This window comes from Lepisma saccharinum, chromosome 13, assembly GCF_977018435.1.
Source record: "Lepisma saccharinum chromosome 13, izLepSacc3.1, whole genome shotgun sequence".
NCBI lineage: Eukaryota > Metazoa > Arthropoda > Insecta > Zygentoma > Lepismatidae > Lepisma > Lepisma saccharinum.
Genome location: NC_139241.1, coordinates 43,205,873 through 43,226,224, shown reverse-complemented (window position 1 = coordinate 43,226,224; position 20,352 = coordinate 43,205,873). Strand labels below are relative to the sequence as shown.

The window sequence follows — 20,352 nt, the reverse complement described above, 5'->3', positions numbered from 1 at the left end:
ACTAAAAGAAAAATTTACGTACCCCCCCCCTCCCCCCAACACACACATACGCACACACGTTTCGAAAATCTTGGGCACGCCACTGTTTGGAACAACCAGGGAGAATTAAAGAAGATGTTTAATAATTTCCTAGTGTGTAATTTTATTGTTCTTAAAGTTGCCGTGCTATTGTGTACTAATAATAGATAGTCAACGAAAGTTTCATAATAAGCCAATCAATGTAATTGATACAAAAAAGAGCTACCTGTGTGCACTAATCTGGAAATAGGGTTCGATTGGAATTGTGGTAAATAAACTGTATGATTCAATTATCAACTGTGATATCAAATTTAGTATTTTAGTAGCTAGATGGTTGTATTATATTTGTGATTAAACTGAAAACTTTGAATCTATGACAATAATTAGAAAAGTGTTTTTGGTAGTTGCTGTCTAATTTACCACATGATTCCAAAAATGAGGGAAATCTTTAGTTAAAACAATAACGTCATAGCAAGGATAATATATAGGTAATCCTTGTACATAGTCCCTGTCATATATATAAGATCATATCAAAATACAGGTCAATATTAGATTTAATGTCATGCAAATTCCGCAATATTCATAATATTTACTACATAATGGCAATATTTGTGCATGTATCAGTTCAAATTTGGAGTGTGTTTCTGTTATATGTAATGTGTCTCTAGATATTAGCAAGACTAAATCCCGTGAGAATGTATTGAACATTTTCAGGCATGTGCATTTTAGGTTTAAACTCAAATATCTCTTTATTAAAAATATGCAGTCGGCTTTCTTTACTTGGCTAAGTCAGCAGTGTATTTTGTTTTAATATTTATTGTCTCCGTATTATAGACAATAATATTTGTGACAACCAGTAGAGTCAACTTCAAATAAATTTTGATTCAATTACATAAACAACATTTTATGCATGTCAATATGGTATGAATTTACAATATAGAGAATGTCTCCAATTTCGTTAATATTTGGTATACTAACTAATGTTGGCCTTCTAATCAAGAATAATCTGTTGTTAAAATGCGGGGGTCACGTGTAGAAATTGTAGGATTATGCACAGGTAGCCCTACGAACCATGCACGGGTAGCCCCACAAACCATTCACGGATAGCCCCACGAACCATTTTTCGTAAGATTAAGTTAGGTTAGGTTAGGTTAGGCAAGCTTAGTTACAATTTTGTTCGTAAAACATGCGATACAGCTCTAAAAAAAATCCACTTATATCGGCTTTTTTCCCGATTACCGCACGTGACCCCCGCATTTTAACAATAGATTCGTGATTAGAAGCCCAAATTTAGTTAGTATACCAAATATTAACGAAATTGGAGACATTCTCTATATTGTAAATTCGCTCCGTAAATATACTATATAATATATGTTCCTTTTGAGTAGTTTGAGGACTATAAGCGCCTTGCTTATGGTGACAGCAAAGTATTGTCTAGAATAGCCTACAGGATTCCAGCACATACAAAATTCAAATTATGCATTAGCTTGGACAACAGCTTTAGAAATCCAATATTCCATTAATTAATTGACAAGTTTAATGAACAAAATTATGTCCAACCTGGTTATTAATGTTGCAATTTTATATTTGTATTCTAAGATATTTGAATCCAATATTGCACTTTTCCATTGCAAATTTTGTGATGGGTTGTATGCTTTGCTGAGCACTTTAATATTTATACAGACAAATAAATAAAAAAAATATGTAAATATATTCCTCTTCAGGAACATAGCGAGACCCATGGGGGAGGGCTTCGGTCAGACTACTGAAGTGGGTCCCAGATACCGCCATTTCAGTGTATGGATCTACGAATACAAAAAGTGCGTAATTTTAGCATATGTGGTAGTTAACAAATATAATGCTCTTGATTATGATTAAAGATGTGTTTTTTTTTTATAAATGCTATAGACTAACATCATAGAGTACACATTAGTGGATACTACATGCTAATAATATGAGTTTTAAAACAATTACTCTTGTTTGTAATTATTAATTACAATGCTTACATTATTGATTAATTTATTATCATTTCCAATGTTTTGGAATGCTATACGAAAAATTTGCTAGCGGGGGATACCCCTGCACCAACCTTCACTTCGAGTACTGTCCATACAGGGATTCATATATGTGAAGGCCTGAGTCGTAAGAGGCCCGGTATGCACAGTTTCTGTTATAACTTTTAGGCCAGATTGTTAGTTATACTGTTTAATTTTCTTATTTTCTATAGGAAGCCTGTTGTCTTTCAACTGACGACCTTCCAGGTTTGTATGATCGTCAAGACATGAGGTCATCGCAAGCCTTAAAGACCCTGGCCAAGTTTCTGATCTTCTTTGCAGTAATATATCAGGTACTTTGATTCTTTAAAAAATATTTCACATTGTTTCGAGCGACATGGACCTATACAAGGTTAAAATGTCAAAAGTCTCTTGATATTTTAATCAAAAAGCATTTTACTGACATAATTAACAGTACTGCTGAAACGTACTCTAGAATGGATGCCAAACTCAGTACATTTAAATGTGGTGACCCTGTAGGTGTAGGTATAGCACTCGCCTCTCTTTTGCATAGACCGAAACTGGCTGGCCTGATCTCCCGCTATTCGCTTTGTCAGTTTCTCTACGGTGTTCATCTTTACTTGGTACAACCTATACACTTAATGAAACCCCAGACAAGAAAGTCTTGGGGAGTCAGGTCTTGGTGAGCCACTGCCGATCCACTTATCGGGGAAGGTGTCAGCGAGGTATACCCTGTGGAGCTAACTGTGGAGCAAGGCCGCGCTAGCGTCATAGAAACGAAGGAAATCTATTGGCCAGAGCGAAGCAGTAAACGCTGCTGGGAAGGCTGGTAACTGCAGTCGGTTCCCTCCACTCCACGCAATTCGGTTACGTGTTCATTGGTGGAGGCGTCTCGCGTCGCTACTTGCGTAGAGACGTGTTTTCGTTTGCCTGCTCCACAGTTAGCTGAGACAGAGTATAGATCAGAACGATTCTGGCGATATAGGGTAGTGCACCATCTTGCTGGAGAACAAGAGTGTAGTTTATCCCATTCTGAACACTATTCATTAGCGATATAAGGAAAATGTCAATAGACTTTTGAATCGGCCTGTATACCGAATTACCGCTTCTGATATTTCTTACGATGGACGTTAAAGAATTAACGAGAATGTCACTGAGACACGTTCCAAGTTGCAGAACAAGTTGGTCGATTGCTCTCCAAGCGTTAAGCCCGAAACACACGGAACTGGATTTTTAGTAGGAATGCCCTAGTTGGTGCTCGACTGGCTTCCCATTTGCTAATTTTCGCCTCACACGACACTTATTACCGTACTTGTCGATGTACTTTTGTTCCCATAAGACATTGCGCAGGACAGACAATCTGTAAAGATATGGACGAGCAATTTGAAGAATGTTGTACAAGAATCTGCTTTGTGTTTTTATTAAAAATTAAAATAGAAAAATATGGCTAGAAACAAATATGGTAATCAATGCGTACCGAACAAGTTTTTTGATGAACTCGGGTATGCATATTCATACGTGAGATTCGCAGGATTCATTCACAAAAACACTCAAACATTTAATTATAATAATAAGGATTTCCATATCCAGTTAATCACATTTGTCACGTACACATCTCATCGCTTTGCATAAATACCTAAATATTAATGAACTGAACACAAATGCACTGCACGTCATCTTTTTACTTTTTTCTATCGAGAGACTAACACAAACAGCCAACACTCTGAAACCACAGACAAAAACCTCTCCTTTGCAAACTTACAGATTATCTTCACATGGACAAAATTTACTCTGATTGGCTGTTCCACAGAATCCAGTCGAGGAAAGCCAGTAGAAATTAGAACATGTCCTATTCCTCCAAACCAGTCAAGCAGCCAGCCAGGCAGCAATCACATCTGGGCAGGTAGCCAGTTCAGTGCCAACTAACTGGATATCCAGTTCCGTGTGATTCGACCTTTAGATAAGTTAGCTTCTCAACTACTTGTCTCACTATCTCCCCATCTCGCTCTTTATTTGGAGAAAGGAGAAATTCAAGCTAATAATTTAAATTGAAACTGCTCATTCATTACTTTAATTAAATATATAAATGTATTGCTAAATTTATGTAATCAATGTTATAACAGTTTACATTAGATTTTATAAAAGTAATTTCAGCCTTAAATGGAAAGCAAAACTGCGGATATTTTATTTCAGTTACTTTGTCGTACAAACAAGATGCCTTATCATGTGTGATATTACTGTACCATATGAAGCTGTGCTAATATTTACATATCAGTATCTTAATATGATAAACTATCAGGAAAGATTTATCATCTGGTTTACAGCAGGTTGCCAAAATAAGTTTGGTACGTCTTTCCGTCAGAACATGTGGAACGCAGTTTCGCCAAAATATGTACACTCTGCCCAGCAAGGCCGCGCATAACGGTAGAGAAGGGGAGCAAGCGAGTGCACGCTGCTGCAAACTGCTGGTAGCTGAAGCTACATTACCCCTCCATGCACTCACTTCCCCACCACGCGTTCATTGATTGAGCCCTCTCGAGTCCTACTTACGCAGAGGATTTGTTTTCGTTCGCTTGCTCCAGAGGTTCCCGAAACAGTGTGTAGTGCAGGAAGCACATTCCTCTGGAAAAAGTAGTGCCGGAGCTCCGTTCCGCTAAGATAATTAATTCTGGAGCGCCCTTCCGCCGTGATAAGTAGTATTTACGAAACCCATGTGGATATGTCACCTGTGGGCGTGGTTAATTCAACAGCCAATAGTATAGATCCACCAAACTTTCTGAAACCTCGGAAAATATGCGAACTACAGGCTTCCCCGTAACTTAGCCTAGCGACACTAGCGCCACTGCCTATGTGCCAGGGTTTCAAATGTGTTGGTGGATCTATAGCATCAGCTACGTCGGTTGCTATAGTTATGCGTCATGAAGAAAGTTAAACCGTGAAACAAGTGCTTCTCACAATCTTCGGTTTTGAATCATTATAATTGGCATGGGAAAACTGCTACCAGCATCGAACCTATGCACACCTAACCTACGAAAACTTAAAAGTTCAAAAGCATCAAACCTGTGTCAACTTTAAAGAATAAAATCTGGAAGATTCCTTTACAATCTTCAAACCCTTTAGACTAAAATGTATCTGGAAGACTGATGTCCTCAATATTTGCTGTTATCTGTTTGTGGTCTTGCTACAGTGAATACATACTGGCGATTGGGTGCCAAAATTGAGGAGGGGAACTTGAATAGGGGGCAGCAACTGACCCCCACGCCCCCCCTACTGGCCGAACTGATACTACGTACTAAATCTATATAATGAATTATGATTGGATCAAGGAAAGTAAAGAAGTCTTGGGGCTTTGACGCAACAATGCCTTTCTTTACGTTTTCTGCATCTCTAGTGTAGACGCTTTGGCGCAACAATGTATTTAAACTTTTTCATTACTCCGTCCTCCGGTTTACTTCAACAATGACTAATTTTCACAAGTTTTCAAATTAGTATTGTAAAGTTTAATTGTTTGTCTTGCAATAAAATATTTCTTCGCGCGACTGATTCATACCATTAGAAAATAATAGACAATAAGACATGACAATACTAAACCTCGCCATTCCGGGAAATGACAAAAAAATTTCCGGGAGACCGGAAGAGAGTTAGATTCCAGGAGGTTGGCAAGCGGATCTGTACATGCAAACTTACAAAAATCTAAAGTCCTTTACAGCATGAAACTTAAGAAGGTTTACTAAATGATTAAATCTATTAAAAATATCATAAAGATAACCTAGCGTGAGGCCTGCCCTAGTAGCTACTTCTGAGGCTTTCAGGCGTGTAATAAACGCGTATGGCATCACTGTTACTTCATGCATTTTACTCAGAATTTACGCGAAGCGCATAGCAATGTAATATTGCAACTTACTGCAACTTGGATACCAGAGTCCCTCGTTTACGACCGCATTAGGCCAGCCATGTCCGAATTGACAGCTGCTGCACCGTTCTATCTGCGGAATTCGCGTACCGTTACCATGTCGTTACAGTCCGAATCCGAGACATAGGTGCAGTTGAAAGATAGAGATGGAAGGCGTGACAATTGCACACTTCAAGTCATTGTAGACCTACGCTCGAACGCTATATTTAGGGTGACTAATATTTTTGCCCCGAAAACGGGACATCTCAAGGAAGTCAGTTCTCCCTGCCGAAAAATCGGCTAGGCTTAATTATAAAACTATTGTTATTATCAATGTATTATTTTTTTAAGTATGGGCCACATAAATGATACATCATAAACAATAAATTAAATATGACCTCTCATAATCTCATCATTACTTACATAGGGTATCTGGTCTTTCTGATCAACCTTTGATGTAAGTCCTACGCCGAAGTTGAAGAATGTCGTAAGTATTTATCAGAAGAACCAATCTTCTTGAGAACAACTTTATTCTTCACCAACCGTTCATATAACTCCCCCACATATCTGACATAACGCAAGATTTCATTTTTGAGTTTGTGTCAAGGTGCAGGAATTTAAATTCAGGATGCAAGTCCGTATTGAAAGACATTTATCGCTCATGCTTATTCATTGCTCTACAAATAAAGGAACGCATACAGTACAAAGCAATACAACTCTGGACACGACCTAACTTAAACAGTATGCTCCGTCTGCTCGCACATTCTTCGATTGTTACGAAGTGCCTGAAACGTACTCCAGCTGTTTTGCCACTGTGTTGCCATGACGATAGTTTAAAAACCCCATCGACATTATTTTTAGCAAGCAATGTCTATAAAAATTAGATTTGGTTTCGAAGCTAACTCTTAGATTTTTATAAAACGGGACAAATGGTGGCTCTTTAATAATATGGACACACCTCTGAAACGGGATTGTCCCTGTCAAAACGGAGCGTTTGGTCACCCTAGCCATATTGCAACTTTTACATTGTGTGTATGTATTGAGTGATTGATTTAGTTTATTTTTCTTCGCTTGTCTGCCACTTTTGGCTAATACCGAAGATGAGGATGAATGATGATAGTGATGAAATTGATGAAGGGACAAAGAACACACCCATGGCCAGGCGGGGATTCGAAGGCGGGACCCCTGGGGTCATAACACGATGTGTAACCACTCCGCCACGAGAGTCGACTAAAGACTGAATTTGGATTCACATTTGTATAAGGAGACAAGAAATTCAAGATATTGCTATTACTAACACAGATAACAAAAGAACTAGTGTCAGGTTTTTTTCACTTAAACGTACAGCAATTTAACTCACAATAATACAATTGAAATATATTTTCAAATTTTTAAAACTTTCAAAAAAAATAAAGTAAACATTTGGCAGAAGTCCTGCATCCTTTATAGTCTAGTCATGGATTCTTTTCAACAGGCGGCAGGCCGTTCAGTGGTGGTGCTTTTTTATTCTTAAGTCCATGAGGGAACAGCAGGTACAAGGTTTGGTAATTTCAGATTCGGACTTCGTGGAACAATGTAACGGCATGCTTGTAGATTCGGACACTACCCTATTCCGGCTTTATTACATTTCCTCACGCAAACAAAAGCAATTCATTCTCGTGTTTGTTTCTTTTCGCAATCTCAGAAGCTAATTGATGATTTTTCAATTCTTTTTCCACCCAGTTCCATCGTCTTCTCTACAGAAGCCGGACGCCTGAGAGGGACATTGAGACGTTTCTGTTCGTTTGTTCACAGTGGAACATTCCAGTGGTTCTCATAGACCGTGAGAGGCTGGAATATTATCAGAAATCTGGAGGAAACCAGGAGAAGAACAAGACTTTTGCCACAGAGCCATTGTGGACATTTGCAACTTGGGGGAAAAAGATTGTAGTGAAGGTAATTGCATCATCTGCTTTACCTCCACTTCCTAAAAAGGTATTTGTTTCTTTGTCTACTTCACGTTGCTTTTCTTAATCACTTAGCGGCGATGAGGAAGAATGGTGATCTAATGAACCTATACTCTGTCCAGGGAATCTCTGGAGCTAGCGAACGAAAGCAAGTCTCTAAGCAAGTAGCGACTCGAGAGGGCTCGACCAATGAACGCGCGAGAGGGGAAGTGATTGCATGGAGGGGAATTGATTGTCTTCCTTTATTTTACTTCGCTTTTTATGACACTTTGGGCTAATTTGCGAAGATGAGTGATGACATGATGAAATTGATGAATGGACATTCACAAACATCCCTACCAGGCCAGGATTCTCGCTGGAAATCAAACTGTGATAGTGTGACGTTCGGCGTGGACCACTATCGATAATCCCAGAATTAATGTAGATGTAAAGAGGAAACGCGTTTTAAGGAACCCAGAACGATAACGAATGGAGCCCAACCAAGCGTGACAAACGAACAATAATGCAGCGTCCCTGTTCCACGCGAGTTCGAGAGAACTACTCCGCGTACATGAGGCTACATTAAATTCTGTTCTCAGAATTCCAAAGAACGTGGCGAATTATCTAGATTCCGTTCTTTTAACAAGCAAAAAGAAACCCCAAAAAAGGAACAATCCAACAATTATTAAACACAAAACTTTAAACCCTCTCTATGAGCAATTATCTTTCCACACCTGTAAAACAATACACATGTATGTAGTAAGAACACTGTTAACTACCACCAAGTGCCTACGACGTCGCTCTTTTGTGCCGACGCTAATCGCGACAATGGTTCTGATTAAACAATGAAGGTAATGCCTCCCCTGCTAATGTTCATCAAGCCAGAAAATAATTTACGTTGTGACTGATTAGTTGTTAATAATAACTTCTGGTTTAACTTTAACAACTTTCAACATACTTTATTTTTGAAATTCCAGTAATTTGATTAATCACAGCGTAAACAAAGACGCCGAGTAACAGAAATATTCAACATGAACGCGCCCGTTCAACGAGCACCGTATCCTAAGGCTCGTAACAACAATAAAACACCCATTATTATAACACGAAGGTTTTTTTTTTGTATTCTTATTTTTACACATTCTTGTTTAATGTTTAATAAAACTTTCTTTTTTCAATTAATCCAATAATTCCTTAATTCTCGTTCAACGAGTAATCCAAATCACCATTCAGCTCTTAAGTAACGAGCAACAACCTCAATTAAGTCTAATATTCTCAATTACGAAATTTAATTTTCTCCGAATATATATATATGTCCTCCTCCGTAGTCGAGCGGGTTAAGGCGTTCACTCGTCTTGAGATCGTTCGCTGCGGGACGGCGTAGGTTCGAATCCGGATCTGGTCGGAATTTATTCGGCCTACGTATAGGGCCGGTGGCAACCCACCATCGTGAGGAAATTGGGAAGCTCCGAGTGAGTGAGCGAACCCGGTCAAGAAGACCTACAACAACGGCTGGGGGTTCGTCGGGCTGATCACCCGTCACCCCAACACTGGTCTGAGACCTCCACGCTATAACAGGTGACGGCGGAACAGTGTGGGAGGGAGACCAGCAGTCGGTAGGTAAGCCAAGGCCCGCCAAGGTGCTGTAGAGCTGTGGGGTTATGTTATATATATATATAAAAGTATGTACAAGTTACTTGTCTGATTCTTTCATTGAATTACATTCATTTTTTTTACATCATTGGCGTTTGAAAACCAATATTGCGAATTGATGCTACTAAGGGAAAAATACGGCAGAATATCGGTATTTATCGTCAAGTTAGTGCAATAGGGTAAAAGGGTTTTGTTTCCTTTCTATTAATTGGCCATGACGCGTGTGAAGAAAAAAGGAAGAATTGTGAATAATTTATCCGCAGCACTGTGGTGCACGTCAAACCACCGCCAATTAAAGTTCAAGAGCGCTACAAAAAGATGATACTATTTTCACTAATGCGTCCAAAAAGTGGAGATAAGTTCTGCAAAAATGTGAATAAGAACTATCACTTAGTTGCCGAGCTTACTCGTTCCTGTGGGGAACATTATCTTCAATAACATAGGTCAAATAGAAGATTAGTCAAACGCAATTTTATCGCAGTTTAATTTTTCTTTTAATTCTCGAACGAACAAAGTCTTAACTTCGCTGTATGTTTAGTATTGTAACAGTTCTGGTAAATATATCACTGGTTTATCTTATGTCCATAAATCGCCGGCTTAACGTATTCCTTTGACCGCTCGGGTACCCATTACCACGATCAGATGTAAGAACAGGAACACGAAGCGCCCGGGGCAGGAAAAGGATTCCACTCCTGCTTGGTGGCAACACCTACAAGCAAAGTAGCTACGGCGACGGGGACGGGTGGGGAACGGGGAAACGACCAATTCAGCGCAATAAGAAACGCAGCAGCCTGTAGAACGAGGTCCGATCAGCACCTCCTCCCGCTGCGTCGTAAATCTCGGCACCACCGTTGTTGTCTGGTTGGTCTGCAGCGTATTCCCTTACCTTGCCAGCATGTAGAGCTATAGTGTCAACTGATTTATAGGCCACCCTGTATACTAATAGGCTGCATTCTCAGTAAAATGTGTGTGTTGTACTTATGAGATTTTTTTTAGTTCATCCGCAAGTTTCACGCCACTTTTACTAATCAAATTATTGACAAAGCTGTCATAAAAAGTTTCTTACCCTCAGATAAACATTCTACATGTGTCCTGTTTCGTCTTCCTTCCAGGATGGCATCTTACAGCAGCTAGAAGGTCTCAGGTTCGATTCCGTTACTCTGCAGGACACCGCGTCTTCTCGTCCAACTGGTATTATTTTAAGAACACATTCGAGCATAATTCATGTCGTTCTTTTTTACAAGAGAAAAGTAAGTATACATAATGAATATGTTCATTAGACTATTTTCCGTCCGCTCTAAGAATGAAGTCAATGTAAACAATACACGTGACTCTGTAAAACCATATTGGTTGTTTGAATAGCAGGTGCGCATAAATCTTGCGCGTAGAAATACAGGTTTAGCCTAAATGAAATAGACACTTTCAAAGTTTTACAGAAAGAAGAGTTTTAATAATAGCGCTGAAATACTTACATGGTTTTAAGAGTACATTGTTTACATTGGTAAGTTACAATGTTCTATGTGTGACCCTTTTGTAACACGACAGATATCAATGCAGGCCCGTACCCAGGTGAGGGGGCAAGGGGGCCATGCCCCCTACCTCGAGCCTTGAAATATTTTGATGCAAACCTACAAAAATAACATGGATAATTTTGAAGGTTTCACAAGAATTTAGATTTTCTTCTTGTATAAATGAATGGGTTGTCTCTGGAGAGAGGCAAACTCCAGAAGTCTGCAGTCTACTATATTTAGTAATTTTAGTTTTTTAGTAATTTTAGTTTTATAACCATTTATGCGAAGCTACTCAATGTTCCAATTTGGTCAGAAGAATTCACCATATTTACTCCGCTTTGTCTTTTTTTGGAACTGCATTCTTGATGAGAAAATGTCCTCATTTTGTGGTTAATTCACATTCAGATATGTTCTTCATTATAAGGATAATTCCATAGCGTTGGTAGTCACATTCAGGGTACGAATTTCCATGGCGAAAGGGGGATCTCCCACCTTTGCACAAACGATATTGTTCTATTAAAATTTTTACCAACATTAATTTTTTCCTAGGGTAGGAGTTTGTGTTACAACAACAAAGAAAAGCAATTAGTTTGAACTTCAAACATACTTTACTAAGAATAACATCATAAAACACATACAGAGAAGGCATAACAAAGAATGATGTCAGCCTGTGTGTGAATGTTGCATACATCCAGAGGTGCAACCACAAATTTTTGTCTGGGGGGGCAAGTACCAGGATAAGCGTACCAATAATAATAATAATAATAATAACAGTAACAATAATAATAATAGTAATAGTGATAATAATAATAACAATAAAAATAATAGTAATAATGATAATAATAACAACAATAATAACATTATTATTATTACTAGTAGTAGTAGTATCAAAGATGTTATTGTTATTATCCTCATAAATTACGCACGAAGGGAGTTGAAGTCTGTGCTAAAGCATTTGTTTGTAACAAACGAGTTGAAATAAATTTTAAACACGTTCAATTTCACATTAGCTAATAATGGAAAACAAGGGCACAAACTGGATTTTTGAATGGCAGAAAATGAATGATAAATACATTCCGAAGATAATTATCTTTGTACATATAACATGTATAACTTTCATCTACAAGATATGTTTTACACATATGCAACATGGAGCGACATAGAACAATAAAATGCGTACCTATGTAACATGCCAACACTAAATTGTGTACGTATTCAAGTATATTCAAGACATATAATATACAACACATGTTATTTAAATACATTACAGAAAATAATTATATTTCGAGCGAAGCGAGCAAGAAAATTTTAGATCCAATTTTTGCAACTGAAAACAATATTTTTGAGTTAGTAGGGCGGAAATAATTTCACGGGGCGCTCATGGCATTCTCTCTTTTACAACTTTTTTTTTCATTCAGATCGCTCGCTGTCCATGGCCGACTCCCGCCATTCCCTAGCTACTACGGGGAGCTACTATAGGAATTGCGAGCGAAGCGAGCAAGAAAATTTTACGAAATGTATTTTTACTTGCGTAAAATTTGAAATCGAAGGGGGCAATTTACTCCTCTGTTCCTCACTGCAGGTGTCCTTGGGCATCAATGTTTTCCCCACCCCTATTTGCCCTTAATAGGGTGCAAATAATATCACGGGACGCCAAGATATTCTCTCTTTCACAATTTTTTTTTTATTTAGGTCATTCGGCGCCAATGACCAACTACCGCCGCTCCCTATAGCTACTGCTGTGAACTTTAAGAGAAAAGTAGGGACTGCGAGCGAAGCGAGCTAGAAAATTTTACGAAATGTATTTTTCTTTGTAGAAAATTTGAAATCGAGGGGGGGGGGAATTGTTCCTCTGTGCCCCCCTATAGATGTCCTTTGCCGTCAACGGACAGAATGCCTAGAATTGACTTCCGTCGAAGGTTGGGGGGGCAAGGCCCCCTGACCCCCCTGTGGTTGCGCCACTGCATACATCTTTTGTTCTCTCTCTCTCTCTCTCTCTCTCTCTCTCTCTCTCTCTTTTTTAGGGCTGGTAACAGCATGGGGTAAGAACGTACTTCTACAGTCATAGATAAGATTTTAAGATTATATCAATTTGAACTAGTAAGAAATGGAGCCGTAGCTACGAAGGTGGTTGTCATTATGGCTCCTGGAACATACCTAGGTAGAAATTAGACCGACCTGTTTTTCTCCTCCATTTCTCACCTCCTTTCGTTGGGAATTACACATATCATGTTACATGTTAATTTAATAGGAAAGTGGTGTCTTCTTAAAGTTTCTCATTTTTTGTCCCTCCACCTAGTTATCTTTAATTTGCAATCGATTTTGCAGATGTGAGCAATAACACACACAGCTTCAATGAAGATGGTGTGGGATGCACAACCGACTGTCCTTTTATTAGCCAAATTTCTTGAATGCTAAGTTTTGTTTTCATCGGATTCAAAGGAAAAGAGTAAGTACATAAAATTTCTACAATGACTAAGTATGCCAGCCAGCAACATCTAGGTGGGGTGTTCCTTTTTGGTTTTATAGACTTCTGTTTCCCGATTCTGCCGCTAGGTGGCAGTTTTCCAAAATGGCGGATAAGGCGTTCTGGATCCTTGAATATCACGCAACGAGGTCCGTTACAGTTGTGCAACGACATTTTCGTATGCACCGTCAGACAATTCGATTAGAAGGTGGTATGCACAGTTCAAAGAAAAAGGTTGCATTTGCAAAGGCAAAAGCAGTGGTCGACCATCAGTGTCGGAACATGATGTGGAGCGAGTTCGTGAAACCTATCTACGGAGCCCGAAGAAATCGATTTCTGCTGTATCCAAGGATCTAAACATTCCGAAGACACCATTATGGAGTGTTCTACGAAAACAGCTAAACATGAAACCATACAGCCTAAGTCTGCATCAAAAGTTAACGCGTAACGACCGTCGTGTACGGGAAAAGTTCGCCAGCGATATGCCAAATCTCATGGCTAACGATGACAATTTCAACGAGAATTTCGTTTCCACTGACGAGGCGACATTCCACCTAAGTGGAAAAGTAAACACACACAATGCGCATATGGGGAACGGAAAATTCTCATAAGTTTGTTGAGTTGGTTCTGGACTCGCCTAAAGTGAATGTTTTTTTGTGCTGTGTCACGAGAAAAGGTGTACGGAGCATTCTTATTCATGGAGAAAACGGTTACGGATTGACATTCGTGGATATGTTGAATGAGTGGCCATTTCCTCAAGTGGAAGATGCTAACACCTTCATCATGCAATTGGATGGAGCCCCACCTCACTTCCACTGTGAAGTGCAATCATTGCTCAACAGAAAATTGCCACAACGTTGGATTGGGCGCGGGAGTGATGAGGATGAGAACCTTTTATCATGGCCGCCTCGTTCCCCTGACCTTTCTCCTTGCGATTTTTTTCTCTGGGGATACGTAAAAGATACCGTTTACTATCCTCCATTACCCACTACCATTGAGGAACTGAAAACACGCATAACAAATTCCATCAAAAGTATATATACACACACCCGCAAACAGGGTGAAATTTTATTGGTGACCACGGACCGCGGAAACGTATAGAGGACATCAGAACAACTTTTCTCAGTAACATATCTCTCGTTGGTGCGTAGTTTCGGCGCTATGATCGTTCAAAAAAGCCCGTTTTGCCGCCTGAATGCTGGCAACCACACACAACATTTGATTGCATTTGTGACGTCATATCCGGTCGTGAAGCAATGCGTTCCGGAGTTGCCAGGAACACACATATTCTATGAAAAAATGACATCGCTACAATCAGCCACATTATGTACCGTAAAACAAAACGAGAAAACACGTTCTATAACCTAACAGGAAGTAAACAAACGATACGAAAAATGGTAGAAAGAAAATAGAATTCAAGTGGAAGTGCTCATATCGAATTTTGTCTCAGCTTACATTTCAAATATTTGCAAATCTAGTTACTAAGTAGGCATCTACAATTTAGTCTATCCACTTCGTCCTCCTGATATTAGTTGTCTGTGACATACTGAAGAGATAACAAAATAGAAATGAAAGAACTCAAAATTCCAAACGTAAGCAACACATAATATAATGTATATTCAGAGCATTATGAGGCAAGTGGCAAAAATGGTTGAAAATAAAGGGATATAAGTAGTAGTAATACAAGCTTTCCGACGACTGTGTTTATCTATTTACCGGATACACATGTAATAGTTTGCAACTGTGAACAGGGCAGTATATTCGCTACTGATTCATCATTACATTGTTACTGTGGTTGTACGTGTTTTAGCCGTAATGTAACAATTCGAATCTCGGATACTTCCGTTATCAACACAAAAGTACCACAAGGCATCTGGACACAAACCTGTATATATCAACCTTGCAACGAGATTTGCAAATATTGGACATGTAGCTGGGCGTAAACAGCCACATGTAAGCTGTAAGTCCAATAAAATGTATTGTTGTTGATATTTGACATGTAGGCTGATTCAAAATCCGATATTGACACTTTATTTTGAACACGTTTTTTACCATTTCTCATATCATTGGTTCACTTCCCCCTTTCCCCGAGATGACTGCTGAACTTCTGGCTGGTAGGCTATGATGTTCGGTCTACTGGACGCGTTTCCGCTTCGTTTTAAACTAATAATGTGGTTGGTAGTTCGTCATTTTCACAAAACTTGTGTGTTTCTTGCAACCCTGTCGTGCGCCGTTTCGCCGCAGGAAATGACGTCACAGATACGATCAAATGTTGTGTTGGGTTACCAGCATCCAGACGGCAAAACGGTCTTTTTTGAACGGCTGTAGCGTTGAATCGACGCACCACCGAGAAAATGTTAATGAGAAAAGTTGTTTGTTTTGATGTCCTCTATACTAATTTGTGGTCCGTGGGCGCCATTAAAATGACACCCTGTGCGTATATATATACACACACACACATACACACACAGGTTTCGGGCTTGGCCCAACCCCCCTCAAAAAAAACAAAAAAAACTGGGTACGGGCCTGTATCAATGCGATAGCCCAGTTCTCCTCTTCCAGGACTTTTCCCCTTGCACAGACAACCAGTTCCCTCAAATTACTTGTCCCAACCGTAGATGGATTGCCTTGTGGGTGGTTGTTTACATTACCGTGTTCTAAATCGACCCTACACGATAGTAACAGAATTTGTTTCTGCAAATTCAATCACGCTGAAAGTCGTCTCCACCTGCCATCGGCCATACTGCTGGACTTGCGTCAAGGATCCTCACGTGATGCTGACATCACGAAGACAAACGAAAAACGGAGTTCGTAAACTTGAAGACTTTGTCTACAACAGTACTAAATGCTTTCTGATGTAACAAACAAGCTTTTAAACTGTCTATTTCTTTTAGGCTAACTCTGTATAGTGCATGTGAAAAGCTATACCACTCAACATAGTTCCTATATTGAAGTTATGAAATCTTATACTATGAGCTCTACAGTTACCATCAATATAATTACAGGAAGTAAAACACCAGTACTAACAAATTGAATGTCACATGAACTTTTTCTTGGCGTGGATGGAGAATAGAAAGTAACAAATATTTGACAGTCTCGCTTAAAATGATATAATTTATGTATCGGGTGCCCACAATTAAAGTTGCAACTTTTATTGCGGTCGCCCTGTATAAAATCAGTTAAAGTATAATGTGTTGTTTATGGATATACTTGTATATGACCTGGACACATATATATATATCTATAAGAATATCTTACAAAGGCATAGTAATATGTTATTATTAATTTATCATAAAGAGGTAAAACTGAAGCACATAAGGATATGGATATATCTCTGCCATAGTAGAGGTGATTTGATCAGCACCACGCTCCTCGCGGTTATCGCAATGGCTGTCCAAAGTTAGCCATTTGTTGGAGGGTGTATGGGTGAATCCTAGAGCCGCTCAATTGCCAGAAAAAAGCCTTGTGAGACCATTCCTGCCGGAAATAAAATGATCATGCAAACCCCCTCACCCCGTAAAAGTTTCTGGAAACGACTAGGCGTGTTCATTATCCTGACGAATGATCCGCTAAAAAAGAAATTAATGTTGTCAGAAATAAGTAATACTGTTTGAAGTTAGTTTATTTAGTTACATGCCTCATGAAGATCATGCCATCCCCAAACACAGGGAAGATTTCAGCATTTTCCTTGTCAAGCCGTGTAAGTAGACAGAGTAACTTTGGTCAAGATTATCTCAAGATCCAGTCTATAGAAAATGTTTAACCTTTAGTTGGCCAATGGTCCACTAGTGGACCATCGAAAATATAGGCGTAGTCAGCCGATGGTCCACTAGTGGACTATCGTGTTGATTAAAAAGTTCATGTGCTTTTAGGACCTTCATACTTGTATGTGAGGTTCTAGACGCTGACAGATGTTGAGATAAAACTTTGGAATGTCATGTGAAAGAAAACCCACCCACCCAGGACCCCCCCCCCCCGACTCCAAAGTTACGTATGGAAGCTGGCGCGAATTTTATATTTGTACGCTTATTTGACAAAAAAAAAAAATTATAACTCGTAGGATATTAGACCGATCTACTTTGGGTAACTTTTGTTTTTCCGCTAAAACATCAGGGCATGTAACCGTGGAGGAATCAAAACGCCAAAGCCAATAAGAGGGGTTGGGTGGGCCGCGGCCCCCAAACTTTCAATGAAAAAATTATAAAAATGGGGAGTTTGGCCCTTCTTCCCCCGCTATTTTTAGAAGGGGAGGCAAACTTTAGCCTTATTTTCAAAGAATGGTCCTTTCTCAACCAAATGAAAGTCATTTCATGTTCCTGGGTGCATTACATTATCGATTATGTGAAAAACTCCCCATTTTTATAACTCAACCCCTCTTATTAGCTTTGGAGTTTTGATTTCTGCACTTTTGCATGTCTTGATGTCCTAGCTGAAAAACAAAAGTTACCCGAAGTAGATTGGGTTACTAGTTACTACTAGTTATAACATTTTTTGTCAAATAAGTGTACGAATTTAAAATTCGCGCCAAAAGGCCTCGGCGAAACCGAAAAGATGTTATAACTCGTAGACTATTTGACCAGTCTACTTCGGGTAACTTTTGTTTTGCCGCTAAAACATCAGGGCAAGCAACCGTGCAGGAATCAAAACTCCAAAGCCAATAAGAGGGGTTGGGTGGGCCGCGGCCCCCAACTTTCAATGAAAAATCATAAAAATGGGGAGTTTGCCCCTCTTTCCCCGCTATTTTGGGAAGGGAAGCAAAATTTAGCCTTATTTTCAAATAATGGTCATTCACAACCATTCCTGGGTGCATTACATTATCGAATATGTGAAAAAACTCCCCATTTTTAAGATTTTTTACATTGAAAGTTAGGGGCCGCGGCCCACCCAACCCCTCTTATTGGCTTTGACGTTTTGATTCCTGCACGATAGAAATGCCCTGATGTTCTAGCTGCAAAACAAAAGTTACCCGAAGTAGATTTCTCAAATAGTCTCTGAGATATAACGTTTTTCTGAAATCAGTAAAAATTTGAAAATCGCGCGCAAAGGCGGCGGCCGGTGAGGGGTTACTTTCGAAAACCCGCTCGGACTTCTAAAGGTTAAATTTTACCAGAGCATTGAGAGGGTGTTTCTAGAGATCAATTTTTAGAATTTCCTCATTGACATACTCTCTGTTCTTTCTCTATTTTTAGAGCAAATTCTGGTGGCATGGTAGTCTGGACCTTGACTATACTTTGAGAGCAAAGCTAGCAGTGGTTGGAGTGCAGGAGGGTCAACTGACCGCCATGAAGGACGAAGGGGCTTATGACAAGTAAGGAACATCAAGTGGCATCAGATGCAGCCTTTGCAGCAGTGTTGTTAAAGGTTTTAAATAAATTCAATTCCGGTCCAGGAGAGAAAATCAGCAAGCGTAAATGGGTTCTGAACCGTAAAGAATCTTTTTATCTGTAAAGTATTTCAATTCGGTCCAGGAACCTTTCCTCCCGGATGCATTTAAATACGGTCCAGGAACCTTTTTTGCGGATCAATTGAAATTCGATCCATAAAAAAGGTTCCGGTCCTGCAGCGGAATCCATTAGAATTTATACGTTCCTGGACCTTTAACAACCCTTCTTTGCAGTGATATTACCTTCTTCAATAGCCATTGTTTGCAGACAAAATAGTAGCCAAAAGTTTCTAAGAATCTCTGCCCCGAACATCGCTCAAGTTATCTCAGCAACCGTCTGGACAAGCCCAAAGATACTAAACGTAGCTACGATTTTTTTTTTCAAATGTACTCAGTAACCGTCTTGAGTAACTCGTTTGCACTTGTGGACGCCAACCAGCTCCGTGCGCTGCGAGCTTACCGCCTGGCACCTCAAGGCCAGTAAGAGCAGGAGTGGGGAGCCGATTGGGTTTAGAGCTGTAAAAAACTACGGGGGAAGGCAGACCTTTACACGAAACCACTTCCTGTTTCTTTTGCCATGATTGCAATGTCACGGTGCACTTACTCACGAATCATGTGACGAGAGCGCGAACGCGACCGACGAAGTCTCCTGCCGCCCTCCCTCACTCCTTTCCGTCCCTCTTACAACGCTACAGCAACGTAGTCCATACATAAGAGAGCGTTGTTTCACAAATACTGAATGTTGAACAGGTAGCTTAGGGAAGAACACTTATATGACTCATAAAAGTTAGTGCATGATCTATGTTACACTATGAGAACGAGAGCTTTTAAATGTAGTGGTCCAGAAGCAGGTCCGGAATTATGTATTTTAGGGCTAAAAACACTGCTAGGGCCCTTCCATCCAAGTACTTATAGAATTCCATTTACAAGTTTTTCCTAAGTTGGAGATCCGGGGCTGCACCCTCTCAAGTCCCCCTCTGAAATCGGGCCTGTATAATTGAAGTAATGAGTGAATGAGGTAAATTATAATATTTGTGGTCACCTCACTATCCTATCATAAACGTAGATATTTTTAATAGAAACTTTTAAGGTAATTGGATATTCTTAACGACTATTGAGCCTTCTCGATGGCGCAGTGGTAGCGTCCTCGACTTGTAATCAAAGGGTCCCGGATTGCATACCCGGTGGAGGTATATAACGGCTCGGATCCCACTAGAACCAGTCCCAGTTAGCCTTATTGTGCGCAAAGTGGACTTAAAACACCAACTCAATCAATCATCAATTGACGACTCGTAAGGAGGAGATTCACGTTTGAGCATTTGGTCACGGGTTCGATACCTGGTGGAGGCACATAGTGGTTCGGATCTCACTTTAAACTATAGGTCCAGTCCCGATTCCCGATTAGCCTTTCTGTGCCTAAAGTGGACTTAAAACAAAACTCAAACGTTTGAGCAGTTAACAGAAAGTTTCGCAGGCCGAATCATTGTTCGG

General features: G+C 39.7%; 1 protein-coding gene across 4 annotated transcripts in view; it reads left to right on the top strand.

Moving 5' to 3' along the window:
• Window positions 1-274: 274 nt before the first annotated feature.
• Window positions 275-20,352, top strand: part of LOC145996929 (ribitol-5-phosphate transferase FKTN-like) — a 56,132-nt gene continuing 36,054 nt past the window's right edge. The window contains exons 1-5 of one of the 4 annotated variants that reach the window (XM_083133505.1): window positions 275-297; window positions 2,246-2,365; window positions 7,648-7,860; window positions 10,613-10,750; window positions 18,668-18,786. In XM_083133505.1, coding sequence (XP_082989631.1) covers window positions 2,300-2,365; window positions 7,648-7,860; window positions 10,613-10,750; window positions 18,668-18,786 — 536 coding nt within the window. In that variant the 5' untranslated portion in view covers window positions 275-297; window positions 2,246-2,299. The other 3 variants (XM_083133503.1, XM_083133502.1, XM_083133506.1) reach the window with 3 other exon arrangements.